General features: G+C 27.4%; 3 protein-coding genes across 3 annotated transcripts; 1 reads left to right on the top strand and 2 right to left on the bottom strand.

Moving 5' to 3' along the window:
- On the bottom strand, nt 1-1,833 carry LOC101498830 (hydrophobic protein LTI6B-like). Its single transcript, XM_004494449.4, has 3 exons — nt 1,620-1,833; nt 1,417-1,540; nt 1-265 (listed from the first exon to the last, which is right to left on the bottom strand). Exons 1-2 carry the CDS (start codon nt 1,707-1,709, stop codon nt 1,457-1,459), a joined length of 174 nt encoding a protein of 57 aa, XP_004494506.1. The 5' UTR covers nt 1,710-1,833; the 3' UTR covers nt 1-265; nt 1,417-1,456.
- Nucleotides 1,834-6,525: 4,692 nt separating this feature from the next.
- On the bottom strand, nt 6,526-7,608 carry LOC101498482 (hydrophobic protein LTI6B). Its single transcript, XM_004494448.2, has 3 exons — nt 7,394-7,608; nt 7,173-7,288; nt 6,526-6,748 (listed from the first exon to the last, which is right to left on the bottom strand). Exons 1-2 carry the CDS (start codon nt 7,472-7,474, stop codon nt 7,205-7,207), a joined length of 165 nt encoding a protein of 54 aa, XP_004494505.1. The 5' UTR covers nt 7,475-7,608; the 3' UTR covers nt 6,526-6,748; nt 7,173-7,204.
- Nucleotides 7,609-15,639: 8,031 nt separating this feature from the next.
- LOC101498154 (pentatricopeptide repeat-containing protein At3g49170, chloroplastic-like) lies at nt 15,640-19,343 on the top strand. Its single transcript, XM_004494447.4, has one exon. The coding sequence runs from the start codon at nt 16,078-16,080 to the stop codon at nt 18,001-18,003; it is 1,926 nt and encodes a 641-aa protein (XP_004494504.1). The 5' UTR covers nt 15,640-16,077; the 3' UTR covers nt 18,004-19,343.
- The last annotated feature ends 6,184 nt before the right edge of the window (nt 19,344-25,527 follow it).

Genomic DNA, 25,527 nt, shown 5'->3' with positions numbered 1-25,527 from the left:
TTGAGTGAATGAATATTTAAAATTAAATGAATATATTAAAGTGAAGGACACATGAGCAACATGATTTAGACTATTTCAATTTGACTACCATTTCTAGAGTTCACAAGCTTCACACTTTCATTTGAACAAAAGTTAAAAACAGAGCAAAAAGAAAAGGACTATTGACACTAAAAAAGACATGAAAAAGAAAAAACTTTATCCATCAGAATTGTAAGACTAGAATGAAATGAAGGCCCCTGGCAAGTGGCAACTAGTCATGATCCACCTGTCAACAAAAAGCATTGAATATTTCCAATGTCAGTGGAGAAAACTTAACAAAACAAAAAATAATTAAGGTCCAATTCATTCCTTGTTATTGAAGGAAAATTAACAAAACAAAAAGCAAGACAACGTATGACAATTATTTAGCAAGTTGACAATATCTAATTATCTGTCCAAATGAAACCAACGCCTTTTTTTCTTCCTTTAATAATATTTTCCTAATAATGAAAAGAGAAATGCTAACGAGTTTTCTAAGATATTTGTTAAGAATCTAAATAAAGAAAGAAAAAAATTAAATTTTGTACTCAAAATTTATTTTTTATTTGTTAAAAAGTTCCGTGATGAAAATTACATCCCTTGTCCAAAATAAGGTGAATTTATTTCGTATTTTGAAGATAGCTAGTGTTCTGTTAAGATTGGGAATGTGGTTATTTGGCAGGTGTGGAGCAAGTAAAGAATGCCCAATCATAAAAGCAAAGTGAATAGAAATATCTAAGCAGGAAGGACCTCTACAGTCTACACCAAGGTCTTGAATCTCTTGCAGATTTGAATCCCTACAATAGTTACGTGGTTTGGCAAAATTTCTCTTACTAAATCAATTAGTCTCTACAGATGAGATATGGATCCCCTACCGCCGCTAACGGCACTAGAAATCATGGTGAAATCTAGCAAGCATTGAGGCCTCGCTCTACTCAAATCCCACAATTGACCGCCGCAATATTCATAATATCGATAATTGCTTGAATAAGTAGCTAATTAATTGTAGAGTTTAATTACTATACACTAATAATTTTAAAAAATTTATATATTACATACATTACAACTATTCATAATAATGGTTGATCCAATTGTTTCAATTGACTAACTTTTATTTGTTTAGTTCGTATATATAAATTAAATTCTTAATTATAATATAAATTAATTATGCAAATTACATATAGGGATTGAGATGAATACAAGAGAAAACCCCTTTCGAAAATCCCAATTCCATCATCTAAATAAAAACTACCTTCCACAAATATATATGATAAAATCCATATACTTGCATCTAAGAAAATATCAATTTAGTGAAGAATTAAAGTGGAAGTATGAAAAGTTGGGGATAAGTGCATAAAAAAGCATGACATTAGTGTAATTAAGGAAGAAGGTACTTACAAAAGGTAAATTGAGGGGTAATAATAGCATAGATGATGGATCACTTAGTAATAGCATAGATGGCATAGATAATTCCAGGAATATAGCCAAAAAAAGTGAGTACCAAACAGATCCAGAACTCAACCTATAGATATAAGAAAAGATTATTAAGAATGAAATAGAAAGCAAAGAGAAAGAGAAGAAAGAGGGAATGAGTGACTGACGTGGCAACCAAACTTGAGGAAGACACCAAGAGGAGGGAGGAGGATGGCAAGGAGGATGTCGATGCAGTTAGCTGTGCCTTCATCAGCCATTTTTTCAATTTCAATTTCAATTTCAAATTACACAAACAAATCAACTGCTCTAATACTCAAATAATGAATAGACACGAGGAACTGCAATTCCTTTTATAGCCCGTTGAGTCAGTACACCGTTTATTTCAACTAACGTATTCTTTTTTCTCTTTTAAAGGACCACGTGCCTTCTACACGTTCCAGACAATTCCAACTAATATCAACACATCCAATTACTTTTTTTTTTTTATTACTTATTTAAAAGTTAACGTAAACAAATTTATATTCTATGGATAATTTATGAGTATAATTTTTAAAATAGTTACACTCAAATATTGCATCAGTAATTCAATTTATTTTTTATTAGATCTCTCTTCGTCTCACGGATGATTCGTTTGATTAGTTTACGTGTATTAAAAAAATGATATAATTATTAAATTACAATATTTTGATTTGAGTTGATGTGATTAATATTAATTAAAAATATGTAATTAAAAATAAATATTTATTCTATAATACATAATTAAATAAATTCATAAGGACACCTCCTCAATTAACAACACAATTAATACTCCTTTTAATATTTTGTTAGTTTTTTCTTGAATCCGTCAAAAAAATAATCTTCTGAAAGTCTCTCCTTTCAATGCACATTTTATCATCTAATTAGCCTTGTAATTATTTTATAATTTATATAATCTCCAAATAATTAATTTTAAAAATATTAATCTTTAGAAAAAAAATTTGATTAAAAAAGGTGCAAAGAAGATTCAATCCCTATGATGCAATCTCAATAAATAATTTAAATGATAATAATAATGATAATAATAATAATAATAATAATAAAAATAATAATGAGTTTATGAAGATGAGAGGTAGCATTGGGGAAAGGTTTTTTTTTCAAAGAGGGTATTTTTAAATAAATAAAACTCTCAAATTACTAGTGTTATAAAATAAAATAAATTATAAATTTTTACAATACTCTATAAATAAATTAAAGAGTTTTATGTTTTTTAATCAATAAAAAGAGAATGACATTTTAAAAAAATTAAAATAAGTGAATGACATGTTTAAAAATGAATGAATTGTTTATATACTTGCATGCTTCGAGAATTACAATTTCATTGAAAAGACAATTTTGAAGAACTCTTTTTGTTTGGCGTTCTGGATAACAAATTTCCTAAGAAGGATAATTTGGTAAGTGTGGAATTTTACACGCTTTTGTGTTGGAGGTTACGGTGTTGATGATTCTAGTCATCGTTTGTTTTTCGATTGTCGTGTGATCCTTGTGTTTGGGGTGGTTGGGAATTACTTCAGCAATGTGTTGATTCATGTGCAATGGTTATGTGCTACACATTGAATTAATGATTGGTAGCATTGAAAATGTTATAGATGCAAAAAATAGATTATTTTAAACATTTTGACTTTATCACTTTTGCGTATTTTATCATTTGATTTTACTTTATTTTATGTTATAAATTTAGATATTATCATGATGTAAGTCTTTTTGTAAATTTATATTTTTTATTCTAATAATTTTAAATTTATATTATTCTCAATTGATATATCATAATAATTTGAATAATTTTTTTTAATATATATATATATAATATGGTTTTCGAATTTTTTTAAAAAGAACAATTTTATACAAAGATACATCATTTTATTTTAGGATTGATCCCAAAAGGATATTTATTTTATATATTGTATTATAGATATAGAAGATTAGAGATTTGAACTTAGTTTGTTACATATTAGTTATATTAATTGATCTATATAAAAGTTTTATTTAATATTTTTCAAATATTTTTCTTGTTTATAATATTTTCATTTTTACCAATACTAAAGAGTTTTAAAGTTTTTTCTTCCTATTCTATAAATGTCACGTTTCTTGACATATTGACTTGCTTACAATTTTGTGTTATGTGTGATTTTAATCCTTCTAGAAATCTTTTAGTGATTTAATTGCTCTAAGTTTTTAATTATTTCAATTAAGCCCCTCTCAATTCTCTACATTTGTTTTAAACTTCCGAATTCTCAAATATATTCTATTAAAAAGGTTTACAATTTAAATTGATTAAATTGTTTTTAATGCTATTTAACTTAAAATTCACTAATTAAAAGATCAAATTCAACTAAAAACACTTCACTTTTATTCTTTTAAAATACTAATATCATATCTACAAAATCTTCATATTTTATTATTTTTTTACTTTAAAATCTTTTACTTTATCTTACATCTCAAATCAATCATCTTGTCCCAATATTAAAATAGAAATGTGACATTAAAAATGGTAGGAATAAGTCAGGTCAGGTTAGACTTTGAAAGACTTGAGTCTAACCTACGATTAATTTTTTAGACTTAAGTTTGGCCTACGACCTTTCATAGACTCTTTTTTACATGACTTGAAAAGCTTATTTAAAAGTCTTATTAACATTAAAACATTTAAATGTTATATTTTACACATCTATATATATTAAAAAAAAATATAACAAAATGATTTAAAGAAAAAATGAAACAAACACTATTTAAACCCTAAAAAATGATTATTGATTTCAAATAATATATTTTTTTCCTGAAACAAATGCACCAATTATTATCTCTCAAACAAATATAGAACAACAACATTGACTAATTGAACAACTACCAAATATGAAATAATTATTGAATATAGAATTGCTACCGAATATGAAACGATTGCCTAATTGATTGACTTTAAAATAGAAAATAATATTATTAATAAATAATAATATTAATAAAGAATAAAATATATATAGACATGTCATCCATAATAGCTTTTTTTTATGAACACCTATTTAAATAAATAGAATTTAAAAATAGCTTGAGCCTAACCTTTTTATTAAATAGGTCAGATCACACCAAACTATAAGTATGTCAGATCATAGGCTACTGACGGACGACCTAGCCTATTTTCATCCTTAATTGGAAGGACTCATGCTAAAATTAATTAATAATAGTATTATAATTGGTTAATTTTTAAAATAGAGAGGTAAAAACCGCTCAAAAGATTAGATAGATTAAAATATTATATAATACATAAATTAAAAGTGTAATTAAATCATTTTCTTAGAGATAAATCATATATTTTCTTTAAAAAAACATATATTTTCTATAATATCATTTTCAACATATATAGTTACTACATTTTTAAAATGATATTACTTGGAATTTTTATTAAATGAAAAAGTTTTGATTTTGCCAACAAAAAGTTTAACGCACTAATTTTGATTAAAAAAAAACAAATATATACTACATCTATTAGTATTCAAACCAAACCAACAACCTATGAATCCAAATGTTTGATCGAAATAAAATAAATCGGTTCGTTTTTTCTTTTATTTACATATGAGCCTAATGCAAAAAATTACTTATGCTGATTCCTATCGGGATAGATATTAGAAAGGATAGAATTTAGGTACTCTGTTTATGGGCAATATATAACTTTTATTCTATATAAGAAATTGCCTTTGCTCCTTTATTTTTTTGTTGTCACGTGGACAAACCAACTTTGTGAAATTTTAACCCCTGCTAATTTATCACCACGTTTTATAATACTCTTACCCAATTTAATTTCATATTAGTATGAACTAAAAAATGTTTCATATTAACAGCTTAGCTACTTTAAAATATCTGTTTTAAGCTGTAATGACTATCAAGTCGAAAAATGTAATCGTGACTATTGAGAACACAAACAATCTCGATATGAACCCATTTTGCTTATATGCACGGTCCAACGTAATCCTGCTTGTTAGTACTTAGTTCTAAAATTCTATTGAGGCACTATTATTGGATGGCAGACAATAAAGATAAGATAGATAATTCGTGGAAATACCACAACAATGGAATTCGAAAGAACCTGGTGCCTTATGGGTCCTATGCATGATTGAACGACATTTCAATATAGCATCTCTATTTGCTTACCTAAAACGCCCCAAAAAAATCATGATGGGATAGTAGTAAAAATCACGATCGCCACAAGACATTCTAAAACAAATTTGATTACTATTTTTTGTAGTGACTATAATAATATTTAAAATATAATATTATTTATTAAATTAATATAATTAATATAATTAATTAATTAATTTTTTAATTATTAATTAATTTAATATTTATTAAGATAACATTAATTAAGAAAATATAGTATGGATCACAAGTGTGAATTCATTTTACACCTATAGTCAATTAAAATTAAATATTTGACGGTTATTTCTTTTAAATAATTTTATAATATTTATATATATATATATAGCGGTAGCATAGATATGATTATTTGATAACTATATAAAATAGTTTTACAGTATTAATATATCTTCATTATACTTTATTAATTAAATTTAAATAAAATTTTATTAATTTTATATTTAAAAGTGTTAAAGTATAAAATCTTTTATTTAAATACAACATTTTTTATATGTCTTTTTATTTAGTAAAAGTTATAGCGCCCTTACTCTTGATAATAAAAATCGAAATTTAATAATCGTTTTCTATTATATTCTATCTATTGGCCTCTACTCTTTTCACTTCAATAAAATATCAATATTAGGAAACAAGTGTTGCATTATGATGATTTGGTTATCTGCCGACACTTTTCTTTTTTTCTAATTACTTTTCTTCATAGTCTTTTTTTTATTCGGGTTTTATTGTAATTATACATAGTCTGAAAGCAATACTAGTAAAAAAACTCGTGTACGATAGTACATTATGAATATGTTAAAAAATTGACGAAATATAATTAAATGGAATTATGCTGTATTATAGAGAAATAATTTTTTCTTTTAAATAGATAAATAATATCCAAATAGAAGCGATCTCAGATTTAACAATGAATATTGAAGTGAATATATTTAAAGTCAATGACACATGAACAAGATTATTGAGACGGAGTAATAATAGAGTTTACATCACAAGCTTCACACAGGACAAAAACTGAAGTTAAAAACAGAGCAAAAAGGAAATAGAATATTGACACTAAAAGAGATAAAAAAAAGAATCACTTTTGTTCTGAATTGAACGCCCTTGAAAACTATTCATGATACACCTGTCAGCAAAAAAAGCATCGAATATTTTTCACTGTTAGTAGTGGAAACTTAACAAAACAAAAAGTAAGGTCCTATCAATTTCTTGTAATTGAAGGAAAATATAACAAAACAAAAAACAAGACGAAGCATCATAATTATTTAGCAAGCAGACAGCATCTATTCCAACTTCTTCCTCCTTTCATATTTTCCAAATAATGAAAATTATATCCCTTTTCTACAAGAGTTTCATAAAGGGTTTGGCGTTTGATATTTGGTATTAACAATTTTTCTCTTCCTTGATTAATTACTGACTATTAATATTTGTCACTAAAAAATACAAGCCTTAGTCTAATTTAGTAAAATTTAAGCACATGACTGAAAATTGTAGTTAATATTATAAAATTTCGAACAAGTAGATAGAAAAGGGGTAAAAACGGTACTTACAAAAGATAAATTGAGGAGTACATAGCTGATGATCACTTAGTTATAGCATAGATGGCATATATAATTCCAGGAAGATAGCCTAAAATGGTAAGTATCAAACAGATCCAGAACTCAACCTATATATAAAAAAAAAAAAAAAAAATTATTAAGCATGAAATTGAATGAATTATAAAAGTAATTAACCAAGCAAATAAAAAAAAGCAAAAGAGGGATTGACTAACGTTGCAGCCAAACTTGAGGAAGACACCAAGAGGAGGAAGGATGATAGCAAGAATGATATCGACGCAGGTTGCTGTACCCATTTTAATTAGAGAAAAAGACAAAGTGTTCTAATGACCACTAGTTTACACAGTGTTGTTAGGTATGAATATGATGATAAACTTAAAGACAGAGTGTGATGCGATGAGATAAAGACTAGGAATGCTCAATTCCATTTATAGTGAATCAACCAACGTATTCATTTTTACGTTTTATGGACCACGTGTCTTCTACACGTTCCCAACATTTCTAACTATTATCGACATCCAATTATTCCAACCAACTATTATTTTATGCTTTTGGAGGATTTTAATTCAAATCTAAACATACCTTTATTAAAAACAATAATATCTCATATTTATATATTATAAATATTCACTTTTTTATGTATGATTATTTAATTGTTAACGAATTTCCGGCGATCTTTATCTTAGATTTTTTTATAAATATAATTGATTTAAATATATCTTTGATATTTTTATTTATTTTAGTACTTGTAAGTTTTTTTAATTTAGTTGATATATAGATTTATTTTAAAATAATTATCTTTTTATTTTATTTGGTTAGCATATTGTCTATATATATTTGCATTTACAGTTGAAATATATTTTTGGACTTTGTAATTATAATTTTTATTTTATTGTGAGATTTATAAGTTTTTATGTTTGGTTTACATCTTTCAAATATAACTTTATTTTAAAATAATCGTTTTATTCAACTTCCGTTACAAAAATTATAACACCGTTAAATTTAAATATAATTAAAATATAATATTTTTTAACTTCAAAATAAATCTATGATGTAACTAAATTATAACAATTTTTAACCTAAAACTAAGTTCAATTATTTTATTTTTCTTCAATAAAAAACCTAAAATTAACTCCAAATATTTCATTATTCTTACATAAAAAACTACACTCTTACGTAAATTAGAGTTGGGATTCCAAACACAATATTAATACAACATTACGAATGTTTGTTTCTACTTTCGATTGATTCGCTTCAATTTTTTTTTTCAACGCTTGATGGAAAAAGTGAAATTGAAGCTAACAATTGAGAATTGGTTGAAAACGATGAATCGATTATTTATGTTCTCAACGAATTGAATATCGATTCATCAATTATGAGATCCAATCATTTTTTAATTCCATATGACATTTCCAATTTGATTTCCAGTAGTTTCAGTTCCACTAACAATTTTAAAAGAAATCTACGGATATTATCTTAATATATTTGTTATATTTGATAATATGATACAAATTGCTATATCTTGCAATTAATCAGTTAGTGTTGATGCTATAAACTAAACCAACAATTTTAAAATAAACTATTTTGAAGTTGTTAATTTTAAGTTTTTTTAGAGAAAAATAATAAAACATTTGAAGTTAATTTTATGTTAAAAAATATTATAATTCATTATATTGGGGATTTATTTTTAAGTTATAAAGAGTTATGTTTTAATTATATTTAAATTTAAATAATTTTTGTAACGGAAGTCCCCAGTCACCAGTCACGAGTCGCGATTCACGAGCCCCCAGTTACCAGTCCCCAGTCCTGAGTCGCGATTCACCAGCCCCGAGTCACCAGTCACGAGTCGCGATTTACGAGCCCCTAGTCACGAGTCACTTAGTAACACAATCCAAATTTTGTTTTCAATGAAATTTTTGTATAAAAAAGATAACATTGTTGAAATTTTAAAACATAAAATATCAAATTGTCACTTAAAATTAAAATAAAGGACCAAATCGGAAAGAAAAAAAAAAGGATAAAAGACTAAAACGTTACTTGAAATTAAGTTAAGGGACCACAAATGTAATTTAGCTTTTTTTTATATTATAATATATGTAAATTAAATTATTTTAAAATTAGTGTTTTTTTTTTCAAATTTTAAAATTAGTGTTTGAAAACTTAATTTCACTACCAAGCCGAATCAAATTGACATAGTAATGGTTAAAATTGAGCAATTAGCCCATTGTTGTGAAAAGAAAAAAAAAGGGTTCACGAGTAACTGTCAGATTCAGCTTTGAATAGTCACAACTGACAAGCGCACGTAGCCACATAACACGGTGACACCTACTAATAACAAAGACGACACGCCTCCAAACCGCGTTTAACTTTCTTTTAGTCGGTAATCATACATTTGATACAAGTATACACTTTTTTAGTTTTTTCACACTCGCACCAAACTTGTTAGTAACATGCAAAATTGTTAATTCAAGACTAGTGTGACAAATGCCGTATTATTATTTTAAATATCTTAATCCACACCTAAAATTTTGTACTTGGGTAATATTTTATTTATAAATAAAACAGAATCATAACAAAAAATTTATTAATTAAATTTTTAATATAATTTAAATTAATTATGATTTTACATGTAATTAATTAAATGTACTAAAAAAATACATGTTTATGAAACTTTTTTTTAATCATATAACGTCGTTTAGCTGTTTCTGCACGCGTGCACTTGAATGGTACGTGTCAAAATCTATTTGATTTAGTTACATTTTTGTTTTCTAAATCATGTTTATGAAAATATTTTATTTTTAAAATTAAATTTTTAAGTCTCTGATATATCATATTTATTTTTTTAATTCTAAAATTAGCAATATTATAACTTTTTAAATGATATAATATTAAATATATTGATATAACAAAAAAGTATAGTTAGATTTATATTTATCCACCCCGTCTAATATTAAAATAATATATTTAAAAATAATAAAAAGAAAAAATTATGAATAAAATAAATTATAAATGTTAAGTTTTGTCACGTCTATTTGTAAATTCTTAATAAAAATAGATTATGTATTTTCTTTTATATAAAAAAATATAATAAATTTAATTATAATTAATTTGATAAAATATCAAATTTAATAATATTAACATTTGCAACTAAAATTTAATAACAAAATAAATTAGATTTTACAAAACTCAAATCTTATTACTACTTTGAAAATGTTTGACTTGAGTTTGATTTATTACCTTTCGTGGAATCCATTTTAAAACTCTACATGATTTTTTTGAAAACTTTACAAAACACAAATATTTAATTCACTAATTTTTTCTATGAAAATATTACACCATTCAATTTGTGTAGATATTCGTAAATAGACTACAAAGTTACTAGATAAAAAAAAAAAAAATTTTATTTTGAGATCTAATACAACTTTTTAGAAAATCAAGTGTTATAGAACATATTATTTAAATTCAATTTAGTAGTAATAAACAACAATAATAAATATAAAGTTAAAAAATTAATATAAATTATTAAGTTTAAATTACATAAAAAATTAATAAATTTATAATTTAATACAAAGTACAAAATTAAATATAACAATAACAACAACAATAAAAAAAAAATATAAATAAATTTACGAAATGCAACTTCAACAACAAGGACATTTATAGGGGTATTGACATGGAAACAACAATTTTATTTTTTGTTTTTGGTTTTAGAAGAGATGATAAATACCGCAATAAGTCGCTCACACAACTGCAATATTTCGATTTTGAATTCATAATATGATGTCTAACCTAACAATATTGATATTTACAAGTTGGATTATAACTTAAGGACATAGAAGAAACAACTTTAAGTATATGAGTATGTCTTTAATATGTGAAATATGGATACTTCTAAAATGATAGATTTTGTATTTGTACGGTACTTTTGGGAACTTTATTTTTCTTTATTATTTTATTTCGAAAAAAATAAATAATTTTCTTATTATTAATATAATATTATTTTGTGAATTTAAATTTATTTATTAGTGTAATAGACACAATTTATGTCTTTTTAAATTTTTATTGAAATTTTATATCGTAGATTAAATAATTTAACTTTCTTATTTAAATTACATTAAAAAGTAATATTTTTTTATTAACATACATGTACCTTCATATTTTTTTAAATATCATGTCTTGTACCCGTACTCAAAATTTTATCTTAACCTTTAATTAATTCTATCTTTTTTTTCTAAATTTTGATTTATAAAATTTCGTTGTACACTATTTTATTCCATAAAAGTATATGTTAATATTATTTTGGTTTTTAATCAACAAAATATTCAAATTATTTATTAAATAATTAAAATATCAATAAATTTATTTTTTAAGATTACAACGATTATAAATTATTTTAATCATAAATTATATTTTTTAATAACTTTTATGATAACAACTTGTATCTTATAAAAATTATTTTAACAATTCAAATATTAATTTAACTATTTTAATGGATAGACGATTAAAATAGTAACATTCTATACTTATACTTCCATGGATTAAAACCTAGTTAACCCTAAAATCTAGAATCAGAAATCGTATGACGTACTCTTTTGATTCGAGTTAGCTCCTTTGTGGTGAAGGCGCTAACCGTCCTTCACATTAGAAACGGGTCGATCACATGTGCCAGCTCCTGAACATTCCTTTTCATCTTTATATATCCAGCGCTGCATTTGCATGTACAATGCCATAATTTGCCATTGCCGACTCATCAAGCGAATGTCACCCGCATGTGAATTTGGATCATGGACACTATGTTTTCTTTGTTTTTGGGATTTTATAGCACCCTCTACTTTTTACAAGCATGTTTAGTTGTAGAATCTCAGCAAAAAACGCATCATTCTTAAAGGGAGATTCGGGGAAAAATAAATTTAAATTAAATTTAAAAGGATGCATTGTTCAAATCTGATCAAGAAGGAAGAGTCATCTTAATCATTTTGAACCGAGTCTTTAATAAAAACAGTAATTTTAATAATTAAAAAATATTTTAAAATATTATATTTTTATTAAATAAAATACAAAAAGCTCAAATTATTATTTTTAAATTGTAAATAAATTTTCAATATACTTAAATTTAATATCAACTTTTAGACTCTAACTCCTTAAAAACAGTCATTCTTCATATTATATCGTCTCAAACATATTTCTGTATTATAAACAAAATTGGGATCTCTCACATTTGGACTGGATGCACATACACAAGGCCAACCCTGGATTTAAACAATTTACATTAAAAAATTTACTAGTTTCGTAAAACTTCAAAAAAAAAAAAAAAATCATAACACATGTGTTGAAGAAAATTTAAACTATATACAACAAAAAAATTTTTTCAGCACAAATGTGTTTTAGAAAATTTAAATTTAATATATATAGAACATAAACGTGTTTTATAAAATTTAAAATTTGTATTCCAAAAAACTTTATTCACGCATAATAGAAATGTGTTTTGTAAATCTCGAAAAAAGTTTTATAGAACACAAGTGTTTACGAACAATAAATTATATTATGAAAAACATTTTTTTAAGTTTTCTAAATAATTGTGTTTCTGTTTTTTTTTTCTTTCAAATTTTATGAAACACAACATATGGCAAAAAACATAAAGTTTAATTTTTTTTAAAAAATTTTAAAATAAAATAAATATAATTCTTTATTAAAATATAAGGTATAAGTATAAATATAGGAGTATAAGGTAAAATTTTCTTTACCTAAATATAGTATGGAAAAACGATAAAATATTAAATTGAGAAAAAAGTTTAAAATCAAATACAAACATTTAAAATATATTATGCATTTTATGTTGGTTATTATTTATCATTATCATATTGTATTTACATTTATTGAATATATTTAAATTTTGTTAAAGAAATTTAAATATCTATATTTTGAAATTAAATAATTTACTAATGAGAAAGCAATGTTAATTTAATTTGGATTAATTTTTATGCATCAACAATATAATTATTTTCTAATGATGATCCAATCTAATTATATAATGATGTGATTTTTTTAAAATATATAAAATCTGTAAATACTTTAATATATATATATATATATACATAAAATACTTACACATACAAACTAGAGAAATTAAATCCATAAATATATTCAATACAAATACAACAAATTAACACTACTTACATGGCCTAAAAATGAATTTAAAAATAAAAATATAGAAGTTCTATAAATCTAACTCATATTATAGTTTGCAGAAACATTTGATATAATATATACAAATATTTGATATAATATATACACTAACAGTTTCTCATTTTTGGAAAAAATAGTATAAAATACAAAACAACGTACGAAATGAAACATTTTTTGTTGTTTTGAAAATGATTTGTCATGTGGAAATACATCATAAGACCGAATTATTATTTAATGGGAAATGTTAATTAGTTCCTTAGAAACATTGTTTAATAAATCTAAGATGGTTAAGTCTTCAATAAAAAATAATATAGATATTTTAATAAAAATAAATTTTTTATTTAGAGTCTTTACATAATGTCTTTAAGAGGCTTAATAGTAAGAGATAACTGCCTTCGTACGACTATACTTTTTTAATTTGATAATTGTATATTTGGAGAAATAAAATAAAATGGTTTTGAACTCATATACAATGTTTGTTGTGTTAACCTTTGACAAATAAGTGGTAATAAAATATGTGATTTATTTAAGATGTTATGTGTAAAAAGAGACAAATGAAAAAATAATTAAAAACATATGCTAAATAAAAAAGAAAAATTGAGTGGAACATTTATTTATGATATAAATAATATGAAATTAAATCCACATGGAATATAAATACATGAACATCTTTTTGGCAAATCTTAAATCTTTTTAATTAAAATGACATTAGTTTTATAATTTTCATTAGAAAATGTAAAGTTCAAAATGTTGTTAGAATACAACATGTTATCTAACATAAAAATCTCTTCACTTTTTGTGACTCTGCTTTGATGATCCATTTGTGGTACATAGTAGTCGAATTTTTACCAAATGGTTTAATGTAATATAAAAGTCATCAAAGGAGACTTACTGGCAACGACTTTATTTGAATTGTGCGTCTAAAAATAAGAGATCGAAATAAATTTAACGATTTATTCCTCTAATTAATTTTCTATGGCGTATGGTGCAAATAAACAAAGTGGACCCACAAAAGCATGGCGTAATCTGCCACGTGTTAGCTACATTTTGGTATGTGGGCCGCTGCCGACCTGAACCTCACATCAACTTTATACCATGCAATATGCATGTGGCAAACAACAATCTTTTTATTTTTTAATGAAATAAGCAGAGTCAAAACCAAACAAAACAAAACACCTAGCAAATTCTCCCCACACGTTACGGTATGTCTAGTGTATAATACGCAGACCAACTAAACTATTAACAGAGAGTTGACCAAAATAAAATAGGTTAAATTACATATGTGGTTCCTTAACTTAATTTCAGGTAACGTTTTAGTTCTTTATCTTTTTTCTTTTTTTCGATTTAGTCATTTATTCCTAAAAATATCAAATAAAGTATAAAAATATGAGTTTATCTGAAGATTTGCGTTACGAATTTGATGAAATTTGTATTATATTGAAGAATATAATTAATTTTATGAGTTTTGATTGAATTTTTTTGTATAAAAAAGGATATCATTGTTGAAATTTTAAAACATAAAATATCAAATTGTCACTTAAAATTAAAATAAAGGACCAAGTCGGAAAAAAAAATAAAGGTCTAAAACGTTATGAAATTAAGTTAAGGGACCACAAATGTAATTTAGCCAAGATAAATATTTAAATTGATAACTACAAAAAATATGTAAAACCTATATTGCATCCCTAAGAAATGATAAATACTTAATATGATATTTAAAATTTTATATGTTTATTAAATTAATTTTGACGAGGAAAATTTATAAAAAATTATTATAAAAACTCACTAAATTGATCAACATTTTTGGAACACAATTTTTTTAAAAAAAAATACAAATCTTAAGTTTTTTTAAAATTTAAAAAAGTTAATAGAATATGATAATTTTTTTAATTAAAAAAAAGTAAAATCAGTGATTCATGTATAGTGTAAAGAAAAAATCTAATTAAAAGAACATGGGATAAAATTTTCCTTTTAGAGTACGAGAGGGGACATCCGACAAATGATGATGGGCCTAAAGCTTTAGTTGCCTCTGCCTTAGATCAGACATGCATTCAAACACGTTGAAAGTATTTGGAAAAGGGGTGCTGATAGCAACCCTTGCTTATTAACCCAATTATCCAACTCACATATCATACTCCTAAGAAAAGAAGGCACATCATACACCCATATCACAATTTCAACAAGTGAATGGAGAATTTGGTTTTATTTTATTTTATTTTATTTTATTTTTATCTTAGAAGATAGGATTAATTCGACTCTAATTAATTTATAAATGGAGGTTCTAGATTGAAATCCAACTAACCTAATGGCATTTGTTAGAGTTTAAAATTGAGTAATTTGATTTTTTATTTGTAGTTATTGTTGAATTTAGTCTTGACGTGTGATGCTAAAAGATGAGGTGCCATTTTATGTTGTTTTCAAATCACCTCCACATAATTAATCTATAAATTGATTTTATTGAACCAAACTGATATGAAAATTATTTGTTATAAATTATCTATTCGTTACATTATGTCAATTTCCAAAACTAATAAACCTTGTATTTTCTCTTCTTATTGCATGTTAATGTCTAAAGTTAACTTATGATGAAATTGACTGACAAAAAAGAAAGTGTATTCACTCCAATTTGATATCATATTTAGTGCCACCCGTGGTGATTCGCTTCAAAAAAGTTTGTGTCGATATTTCATAAGCATTTGAGAGTATTATTACTATGAAATTTCGTTTGCGGCTAACAAAGCTAGCAAGCTATGGAAGGCCGTTTCCAAATTTCCAACAATTCTCTTCAGCCCTTCACCCCAACAACGTTGTTACTTGGACAACCCTCATCACCCAACTCTCCCACCTCAACAAACCCTTCCAAGCCTTAACCCATTTTAACCGCATGCGAAACACTGGCATATACCCAAATCAATTCACTTTCTCAGCAATCTTACCCTCATGTGCTCATACCAAACTCCTCACCCATGGTCAACAAATGCACTCTTTGATTTTTAAACATGGCTTTTTAAATGATACATTTGTAGCCACCTCGTTACTTGACATGTACGCTAAGTGTTTGAATATGTTTTTTGCTGAGAAGGTGTTCGATGAAATGTACCATAGAAATCTTGTTTCTTGGAATGCTATGATTGTTGGGTTTCTGAAAAACAAGTTGTATGGTCGTGCTATTGGACTTTTCAGGGAGGTTCTTTGCCAAGATTCACTTGATCCCGATCAAGTGACTTTTTCAAGTGTGTTGAGTGCTTGTGCTGGTGTTGTTGATTTAAATTTTGGGATTCAAGTGCATGGGAATATTGTTAAGCGTGGTTTGATTTCTTTGGTTTATGTGAATAACTCTTTGGTGGACATGTATTGTAAATGTGGAATGTTTGATGATGCAACCAAGTTGTTCTATAGCGCAGGAGATAGAGATGTTGTTACGTGGAATGTGATGATCATGGGATGCATTCACAATGAAAATTTTGAACAAGCTTGCCGGTTTTTCAATGCCATGGTAAGGGAAGGCGTAGTACCTGATGGGGCTTCATACTCTTCCATTATTCATGCTTCTGCAAGTATTGCAGCATTGGCACAAGGCTCCTTGATCCATGCCCATGTACTAAAAACTGGGCATATGAAAAACGCTTGTGTTTCGAGTTCATTGGTGACAATGTATGGCAAATGTGGGAACTTGTTTGATGCTTATAGGGTCTTCCAAGAAACCGAGGATCGTAATGTGATCTGTTGGACGGCCATGATAGCAGTTTGCCACCAACATGGCTGTGCAAATGAAGCAATTGAGTTATTTGAGGAGATGCTTAAAGAGAGTGTTGTGCCAGAATACATTACTTTTGTCTCTGTGCTGTCAGCATGCAGCCATACTGGAAAGGTTGATGATGGTTTTAAGTACTTCAATTCTATGGCTAACATCCATAACATTAAACCCGGACCTGAACATTATGCTTGCATGGTTGACTTGCTTGGTCGTGTTGGTCGATTGGAGGAGGCATGGAACTTTATTGAATCGATGCCGATTAAGCCTGACTCGTCTGTTTGGGGGGCTTTGCTCGGAGCATGTGGAAAATATGGTCATGTTGAAATGGGGCGAGAGGTTGCGGAGAGGCTTTTCAAGTTGGAACCAGATAATCCAGGTAACTATGTGTTGCTTTCTAATATCTATACACGACACAGGATGTTGGATAAAGCTGATGAAGTCAAGCGATTGATGGGGATCAATAAGGTAAGGAAAGATATTGGATGTAGTTGGATCGATGTTAAGAACAAGACTTTTGTATTTACTGTGAATGATAGGTCACATTCAAGGACACGTGATATTTATGAGATGTTGCAAAATTTGAAGGAGTTGATAAAGAAGAGAGGATATGTGGCTGAGAAGCAGTTTGCAACTAACATTGTAGAAGGGTCTGAAGAGCAGAGTTTGTGGTGTCATAGTGAGAAATTAGCTCTTGCATTAGGTCTTCTGGTTCTCCCAGCTGGATCTCCAATAAGGATAAAGAAGAATTTGAGGACTTGTGGTGATTGTCATACTGTTATGAAGTTTGCTTCTGAGATTTTTCGAAGGGAAATTATTGTGAGAGATATCAACAGGTTTCACCGATTCACAAATGGCTCGTGCTCTTGTAGAGATTATTGGTGATTGAAGCGCTGACAAAATGAACACAACGTATTTGTTTTGACATCAAAGGCATATTAAAGCATCAAAGCAATAAATTTTATGTCTGTGTTTGAAAATCCATTGGAGATCTCTTAACTTTAGTTGAAGCAATACATATATATTGATGGATTTCAAAACACACTAGTAACTTTGAAATGTGAAGCCATTTTGGGGGGCTGCCATTGAGCTTGTACTTTCACTTATATATTCTTTGCAATTCTGTCTGTTGTCGGCAAGTGGCGGCAACCTTCAATTGGGGGAAAGACATTGTACAAACACAACTGTTTGAGAGTGACAGCTGATAACTCACAATCACTTCAGATTTTGTTGTCCAAACTTTTCTTCTAAGGATCAATTTATACTATGTTTGGACTTTGGATGCATGGTGACATGTGAAAAATAACTTTTCATTGAATGGTGTTATGACACTGATCTAAGCATAGCTTTAGGCTGCTATGCTTTCCAAGATTACTGACTTGGACGAATCCACCAAACAATGTCCTTGTTGAGTAGGCCCAAGATTCAATGTGCCTTAAAAGCTAAGCTCCAACCAGTGTAGGCTAATCTGCACCCATTATTGACTTGGAGCTCACTCTACTATTAAGTGAGTTGCTTGGAGATAAACCCTTATCTGGAAACATACTTCAACCTAACTAACTTATCAGCATAAAGATACGCCTTTTGGAAGTCCACTTATAACATGATTTAAATAGTTCGTAACAAATTCTATACCTTGACTCCTATCCAATAAGCAAGTAGCACACAGACCATAAGACTCCTAATCTCTCGTGAGGATATCTGAAATGTGCGGATCTTGGCCAACTACCACCTCTATAAGGGTACGACTTCCTAGGTTATGCTAGTGTGAAGCAACAACTGGTGGACTTGAACAATCAAATTTGGTACTCGATGGTGGTCATGCCTCATCGACAAATGACAAAGGAGGTGTTAATCCCGGTAGAGAAGACAGCCTTGTGATCGATAAATCTCACAAGTAAGTATTACTAATATTTGAAGTTAAGGGAGTGTCTTATTGGAACAACTTAGCGTTGTACTTGCAGGTTATGACTGACTGGCCAATTAAAAAGAATATAGGCTTTCAGAAATGAGTCCAAATTATCTTGATTTCTTCTCTGTAAGTTCAGTCTAGAGTACCACAGAGGATATTTGAAAGTCACTGAGGTTGGGATTCCAGTTTTTGACTTGCCAATTTATACAGATTTTGGCATCTTTGGAGGCGGAACTTATTTGTACATTTATGTAGGACTATTTAGTCAAATCAATACCATAAAAATGTTACATATCCAAGTTTCCTAGAAACATGCATTCAGATGTTTGATTCAGATATTTCAAAGTTACTCTTCGAATTAAAGAAAAATATATCATGGTTAGAAACAGAGAAGTGGTGCCATACATATTTTAATATCGGAGAGTTTCTTATGTGTGTGTAGAGTGTACTGAGATTAAGACACATGTGCTAGTGTGATGAACCTGTATAGGTTACATTTATTCTTGCGTGACATAATTTTCTTGGCAACTAGTTCCTGTACATATCTTTCTCACTCCACTACCAATGAATGCCCCTTTCAGCCTTTCCATCATCACATACATCATCCACTTTTCCGGCATGATAAGAAGTTCTCATTTCCTTGGTCTAGATTAGCCACCTAAAGTAATGCTAAATATTAATTGAATTTTACGTAACTCTCATTTAACTCTTCAAAACGGCAATCATGTTACAAAATCCTTGTGAAAATAAATATGGTGGTGAAGAGTGAAGGTTCTCTAAGCCGGTAACTAAAATGGGAATAAGTACACAAACAGTTTTTTTAAGTATAAAAACCAACAAGTATACGCAGGACGACTGTGAGAAAGAAAGCATTTAACTAAATTCTGTTAACTTATTCAGTCTATCCCATTACTCGTTACTTGACTTTAGTATTGTCTTTGGCTTGCGAGATGGTTTTTGAGGTTGTTGGAGATTTACCGGTGATAGCTTTCTTTAGTTCCAGGAGTGGCTGTTACCTTATTTGCTTGCTTTTGTGTTGCCTTGTCTGAAGTTTCCTTAGGAAGGCCTTTTGATGTTTTGTTACAACAATTTCCCTGATGTGGTTTTCCTCATCTTTCTCTTCTAGTTTAGACGCCAATGTTTCTTCGATTTCCACCTTTGTCTCAGGTTGTCGTTGTTTTGCATTATCAACAACAGGTGTTTTATCTTTTACACTCTCAGCCTTCACATTCCCTGCCTCATTTGTAGATATCATTTATTTAACCTTCATGATTTCAACCTCTACCTCTCTTGAGGACCCTTTAGCAGGATCAGGTGCGCATTGTTGCTTCTTGTCACCATTTTCAGCAAATTTCCCCCAATAATGATTGGAGCAAAATATCATGTTTCTTCTTTGAGATCAGTTTTAACTTCCTGGTTATCCAAAGCTTGTTCATGATCTTTCGATCGTAAAAAAACATCTTTTGATACCCTTTCAATCTCATCAATGCAACTTGATTCTTTCTTGTCATCATCTTCAACAACCTTTTCAACCACTGCAGGAGAATGTTTTGTTGTTGTTGCTATTTATGACCATTGTCGGCAAAGTATTTAATAGGCATCCATCAATCAAATGTTCAAGAGTAGTGAAATGGGCACTTGTTACATGTTTAGATAAGCAAGTATCTGTGTCAAACTAATTACCAGTCCGATTCAGATTTATGTAGAAAAATATTCACAAAAACATATTTAGGAAAATGCTAACAAGTGTCCATAGAGAAATAAAGGAAAAGCTACTACAATATTTCTTATACTTCTAGCTACATCTACACTGGAGATAATAAAGGAATAAAAGCATTATTTTTAAGACTTCTAACAATATCTACATTAGAGATCTTCAATAGTATTTGAATTAGCTGCAGGGATCTTGTTGTTGTAGTTTGTCAATATCATTGTTTTGATTGTCTATATCCATGTTTTGAGCATTACAGCTATTGTAACAAACATTTGACTTGAAAAATAGCTGACATTGTTTTCAACAATAGACCCACAACATCATATAATTCTTTGAAACATACACTTACAATAGCAACTACTTTTTTTATGGCTTCTGATAATTTCTTGTGGAAATCATATATAATTGTCACTCACTGCAACATTTTCAGAGATACCACAACACCTTGTTTTCACGGAACAGAAAAAACGTGGTTTTTGAGTATTATGAAGAACAATTTTAATAAATGTTGCCATAATAACCGATTCTTTAAAAATAAAAAAGAAAAATTGAAGTTCTTTTGATTCATTCTTTTGATTTTAAAAAACTCAATTCCATCTTAAAGATTCACTAAAGAATAAGAGAGGCAGAGGTAGTGTTCGTGTGCATAGGGGTGAGCAAGTTGGAATTATCTGACAAAACCTAACCGATTTCATGATATTTTGTGAACAAATTGGGTGGGTGGATTCATACTGGTTGGACATAAACGAGTGATAAGAGATGGTTTTGCATGGGTTGTTATGATCGATTGTAGATTTGGAAAATTTGGGCCCCGATTGATCAAAGGATAAAGAGATATAATTTAAATTACTTGGTACCTTTCCTTCAATGACATTCAATCCTCTGTTCGTAGTGTGGGTCAATTTAATTTTTCTTTTAATCATAAACTGATCAAATGTATGACAACTTTTTTACTTAAAATAAGAGAAATTGAATTTTGTACCTCACAATTACACTTATACCTCTTCATCTATAATTTTTATTGTTTAACCTACTAAAATACTCGCAAGTGAATAGTAAAACTAAAATAAATTTGGATATCTAAATCATAGTCTACGTTCTCAAATATTCGAAAAAGTAATTTTTTTTGCTCTGAAATTTTTTAATAAAAAATTTTATTTTTAAAATTTTTGATATTTATATTTTAGTATCGGAAATTTAAAAAATGAAATTTTCAGGAGGAGTTGTTTTCGAAAAAAAAAATTATTTTTAAAATTTTTTATATTAAAATATATAATTATCGGAAATTTTAAATTTTCGATTGAAAAGATTGACCGGTCCCAATTAGAGAGATTTCAATTTTCATTTTATGAATTGTGATGTTAGAGTGTTGTTTAAAATTGTTGATTTACTGATTCACTGATATTAGGAATTCATTAGAGTTTAATTTGATATATTGAAAAGAGTCGAATGATAAAATATCTTAAATATTAATTGAAAAAGAGAAGAAAAACTTAAGAAAAAAAAATATTTAAAAAAATTATTTCAACAATAAAAATCTTTTTAATTTTTTTATAAAAAGTAATTAAAAAAATCCCCAAAAAAAAACTTCGTATAAAAAAATTTAAAACTTTAAAATTTTTTATAGAATAAAATTAACTACTAAAATTTTTTAAATTTAAATTTTCAAGGAGTTATTAATTATCGAAAATTTTGTGTCTTAAAAATTCTAAAACACAAAATTTAAAAAAATACAATTTCCAATAGTATTAATATGTGCACTGAATTTTTTGGAGAAGTAATTAAATATTGAAAATTTTGGCAAGAGATATGATTTTGGAACAATTTTTCCGCCTTTAAATAAATGAAAATGGAAAGGAAAAAATTCTATTTTTTACATATTAAGGTATAAGTTAAATTGTGGGATACTAAATTGAATTAAAATTGGAGGAAAAAAACTCCATGAAAAGCGGGTCAGTGAAAGGTGAATAACCCGATCAAACCCGCACATATCGATGACATAATCAGCCAAAATTGCGTCATGGTATCTCACAACCAATTTTGGTTCTATCGATGTTTAGGTCTATGTCTGCAACATCATATGGAACCAAATCAAATAGGGAAATTCTTGAGTTCGTATCCAACAATGCATTATTGCCTCAACACCATGTAATATCTCTTTCTGGTGAATATTATCAAAAAGTTATACTGATGTTGATTGGAATACTATTTTTAGATATTTCTATAGTACAATGGCTAACAAGAGGACCATGTAAGGTTTGAAGAAAATTGTATTGATTATTTGAGGAAAGGATTAGTAAGAGAAAAAGTTTTAAAACCACAAGAGGAATGAGACTAATGTCCATGAATTAATTTTCTCTTATAAGGAAAACACAACCTCTCAAGACAGGTTCAAAGAGTAATAACAACCTTTATGGATTTCAATTTTAACAGAGTTTTTGTGAAGTCAATGTTTATATTTATCTACCAATTTGTTTTTCTTCAATAAATTTTTATTACATGGAATTGAAACTTATATTTATATACTTGTGGTTGTGGTAGAGACGCAGTCATGTTGAGGACATAAAAATTATGGTTGACGTATATGTAATAGTGTATTTTGTAAATTAACCATCTACTAGATCCAAGCAAGGGCGAAGTTTAGTATTGGCTACTCCATCTTTTTTATTAGATTATCCCATATTTTTAATAGTTTAGTATATTTTTATATTTAATTACTCTATTAACATATATTTAGTTATTTCAAACAAGTTTTTTTTTAAATTACTAGAAATAAGATATTAAAAATTATCACTTGATGGTTAAATTTATTCGTCTTGTTTTAATATTTTTAATCTCTACCACAACAACAATTATATAGAAAAAGTTGTTTGAAAATGAAAATTGTCAACACAGTACTTCAAAATAAAATTGATAATTCTTTTTATAAATAACTCAATTGCATATGTAAAAAAAAGACATTACTAGTATATATTCCAACATCAATTATCAATCAACTTATTTATTTGAAAGCTCGTCAAACTCAATTTTCCTGAATAACTATAAGTTTTTATTTCTTTTATTATGTTTTAGATTAAGATTTTATATAAAAATTTATTGGAATTTTTTATTAATTAAGTTTAATACATTAATTTAAAATTAAATTTTATATTTTTCTTTATACTTGACTTCTAGTTTCTTTTTAAATATATTTTTGACCTCTTCCTAAAATTAATTCTATCTACGCCACAGATCCAAGGATGATTGAATTATATATTGGGTTGTCTGATGTCAGGCACTAGTTTTCTTGAAAGTTTTTTTCCTTTTTCTTTTTGAGTTTGATTAGACCCTTTATTCAAAATATTGAGTATACCCCAAGCTCAACACAAAGGTGCTAATGCATATTAGAATCTCAAATAGTTCATGTCCAGGCGCAAGTTCCATCCCAAATCAAATGTAATCATGTTAATTTTAATGTAGCAATAAAGTTTACTATAATTTCCCACTACAAAGCTAAAGTGATAAATGTAATTATTTAAGGATGGGGTACAAAGGAACATTTCAACCAGACAATACTTTTTTTTGATATAATTGATAGGGGGGGTTAAGGGCTTGTATGACATTAAAAAACACTTTTAATTTAACCTTGTCATTGAAGTCAATGTCAATTTTCTCTGTTAATTTGTTCTTATAATTATGTCACACACAATACACTTACTAGATGCTTACATGTACTTCATTCACTTGGTAAATTAAATAACTAATTTTTCTGACCAAAGAGAATGAAATCTAGAATTAACTAAATAGTAATGATTATTAGTTGGATCTTAATCTTCCATATGTAGAAAGAAACTTCATGAAAGAGACACTCATGTTTCTTTCATCATCGCTTATTGTTTTGACAAGACAAAAAGATAATCAAGTTGTTGTTAACTAAAACACAAGAAATTTGCATGTGCTTATGTTTCCAACCTCTCTTAATTGATCAATTTAGAAAGGATCAATAACTTAGGGTCTTCTTAAATTGAATTAAACTTGTAAACATTACTAATTAATTTCATTAATTCATTTATTCAGCAAACAAAGGTGGGGACTGGTTGGCCACATATTCTATTTCATCATATATAGTTTGTACTATTACTCCTATTCATAGGAACTTCCTAATTAATCAAACTAAGGAAAATATATAATATTTGAATCTTAAAAAAAAAAACCCATAGAAAATACTAAAATTTACATTTATTCATAAAATTGTGATAGAATGTTATTGCTAGATCTGCTTAATTTGCAATGATAAAATACAGTTCTGGCTTCTAGAAAAGACACTTTAATTTTTGGTGGGAACTTTGACAGTGACCAAATTTTGCTAAGTGATTTTAACTTGAAAGTGGTTACAACTATTGTAACAGTTATTTGTTAATTATTTTAATCATATTATTTTCCAACATGATAACACAATTGCAATTACACTAACTAAGCAAAGATGAATGATCTGATATGATGAAATTATGAATTACTATCAATTGCTCTTTCTTGTCAATTAGTTGTCTGATGTAAAGATTAGATGTGAAAAAGCATGTATTAAGGATAATGCATAGGCATCTTATTAGTTTTTCAAGGGCAAATAGATTATGTCTCCTTCTATTTCAAAAATGCTCATTATGATCTTCCAAATATTTCCATATACATGAATTTTACTTCATAAATTTCCCATCATCATAGTTGTAAGCGTTTAGGCTTTCAAATCACACCTTTTGCTTTACTTGGATGCCATCGTTTACAATTTCAAAAAATGATTAAAAAC

The sequence above is a fragment of the Cicer arietinum genome, chromosome 3 (assembly GCF_000331145.2).
Source record: "Cicer arietinum cultivar CDC Frontier isolate Library 1 chromosome 3, Cicar.CDCFrontier_v2.0, whole genome shotgun sequence".
NCBI lineage: Eukaryota > Viridiplantae > Streptophyta > Magnoliopsida > Fabales > Fabaceae > Cicer > Cicer arietinum.
The sequence above is the reverse complement of the archived record's forward strand: the minus strand, read 5'-3'. Positions and strand labels throughout refer to the sequence as shown.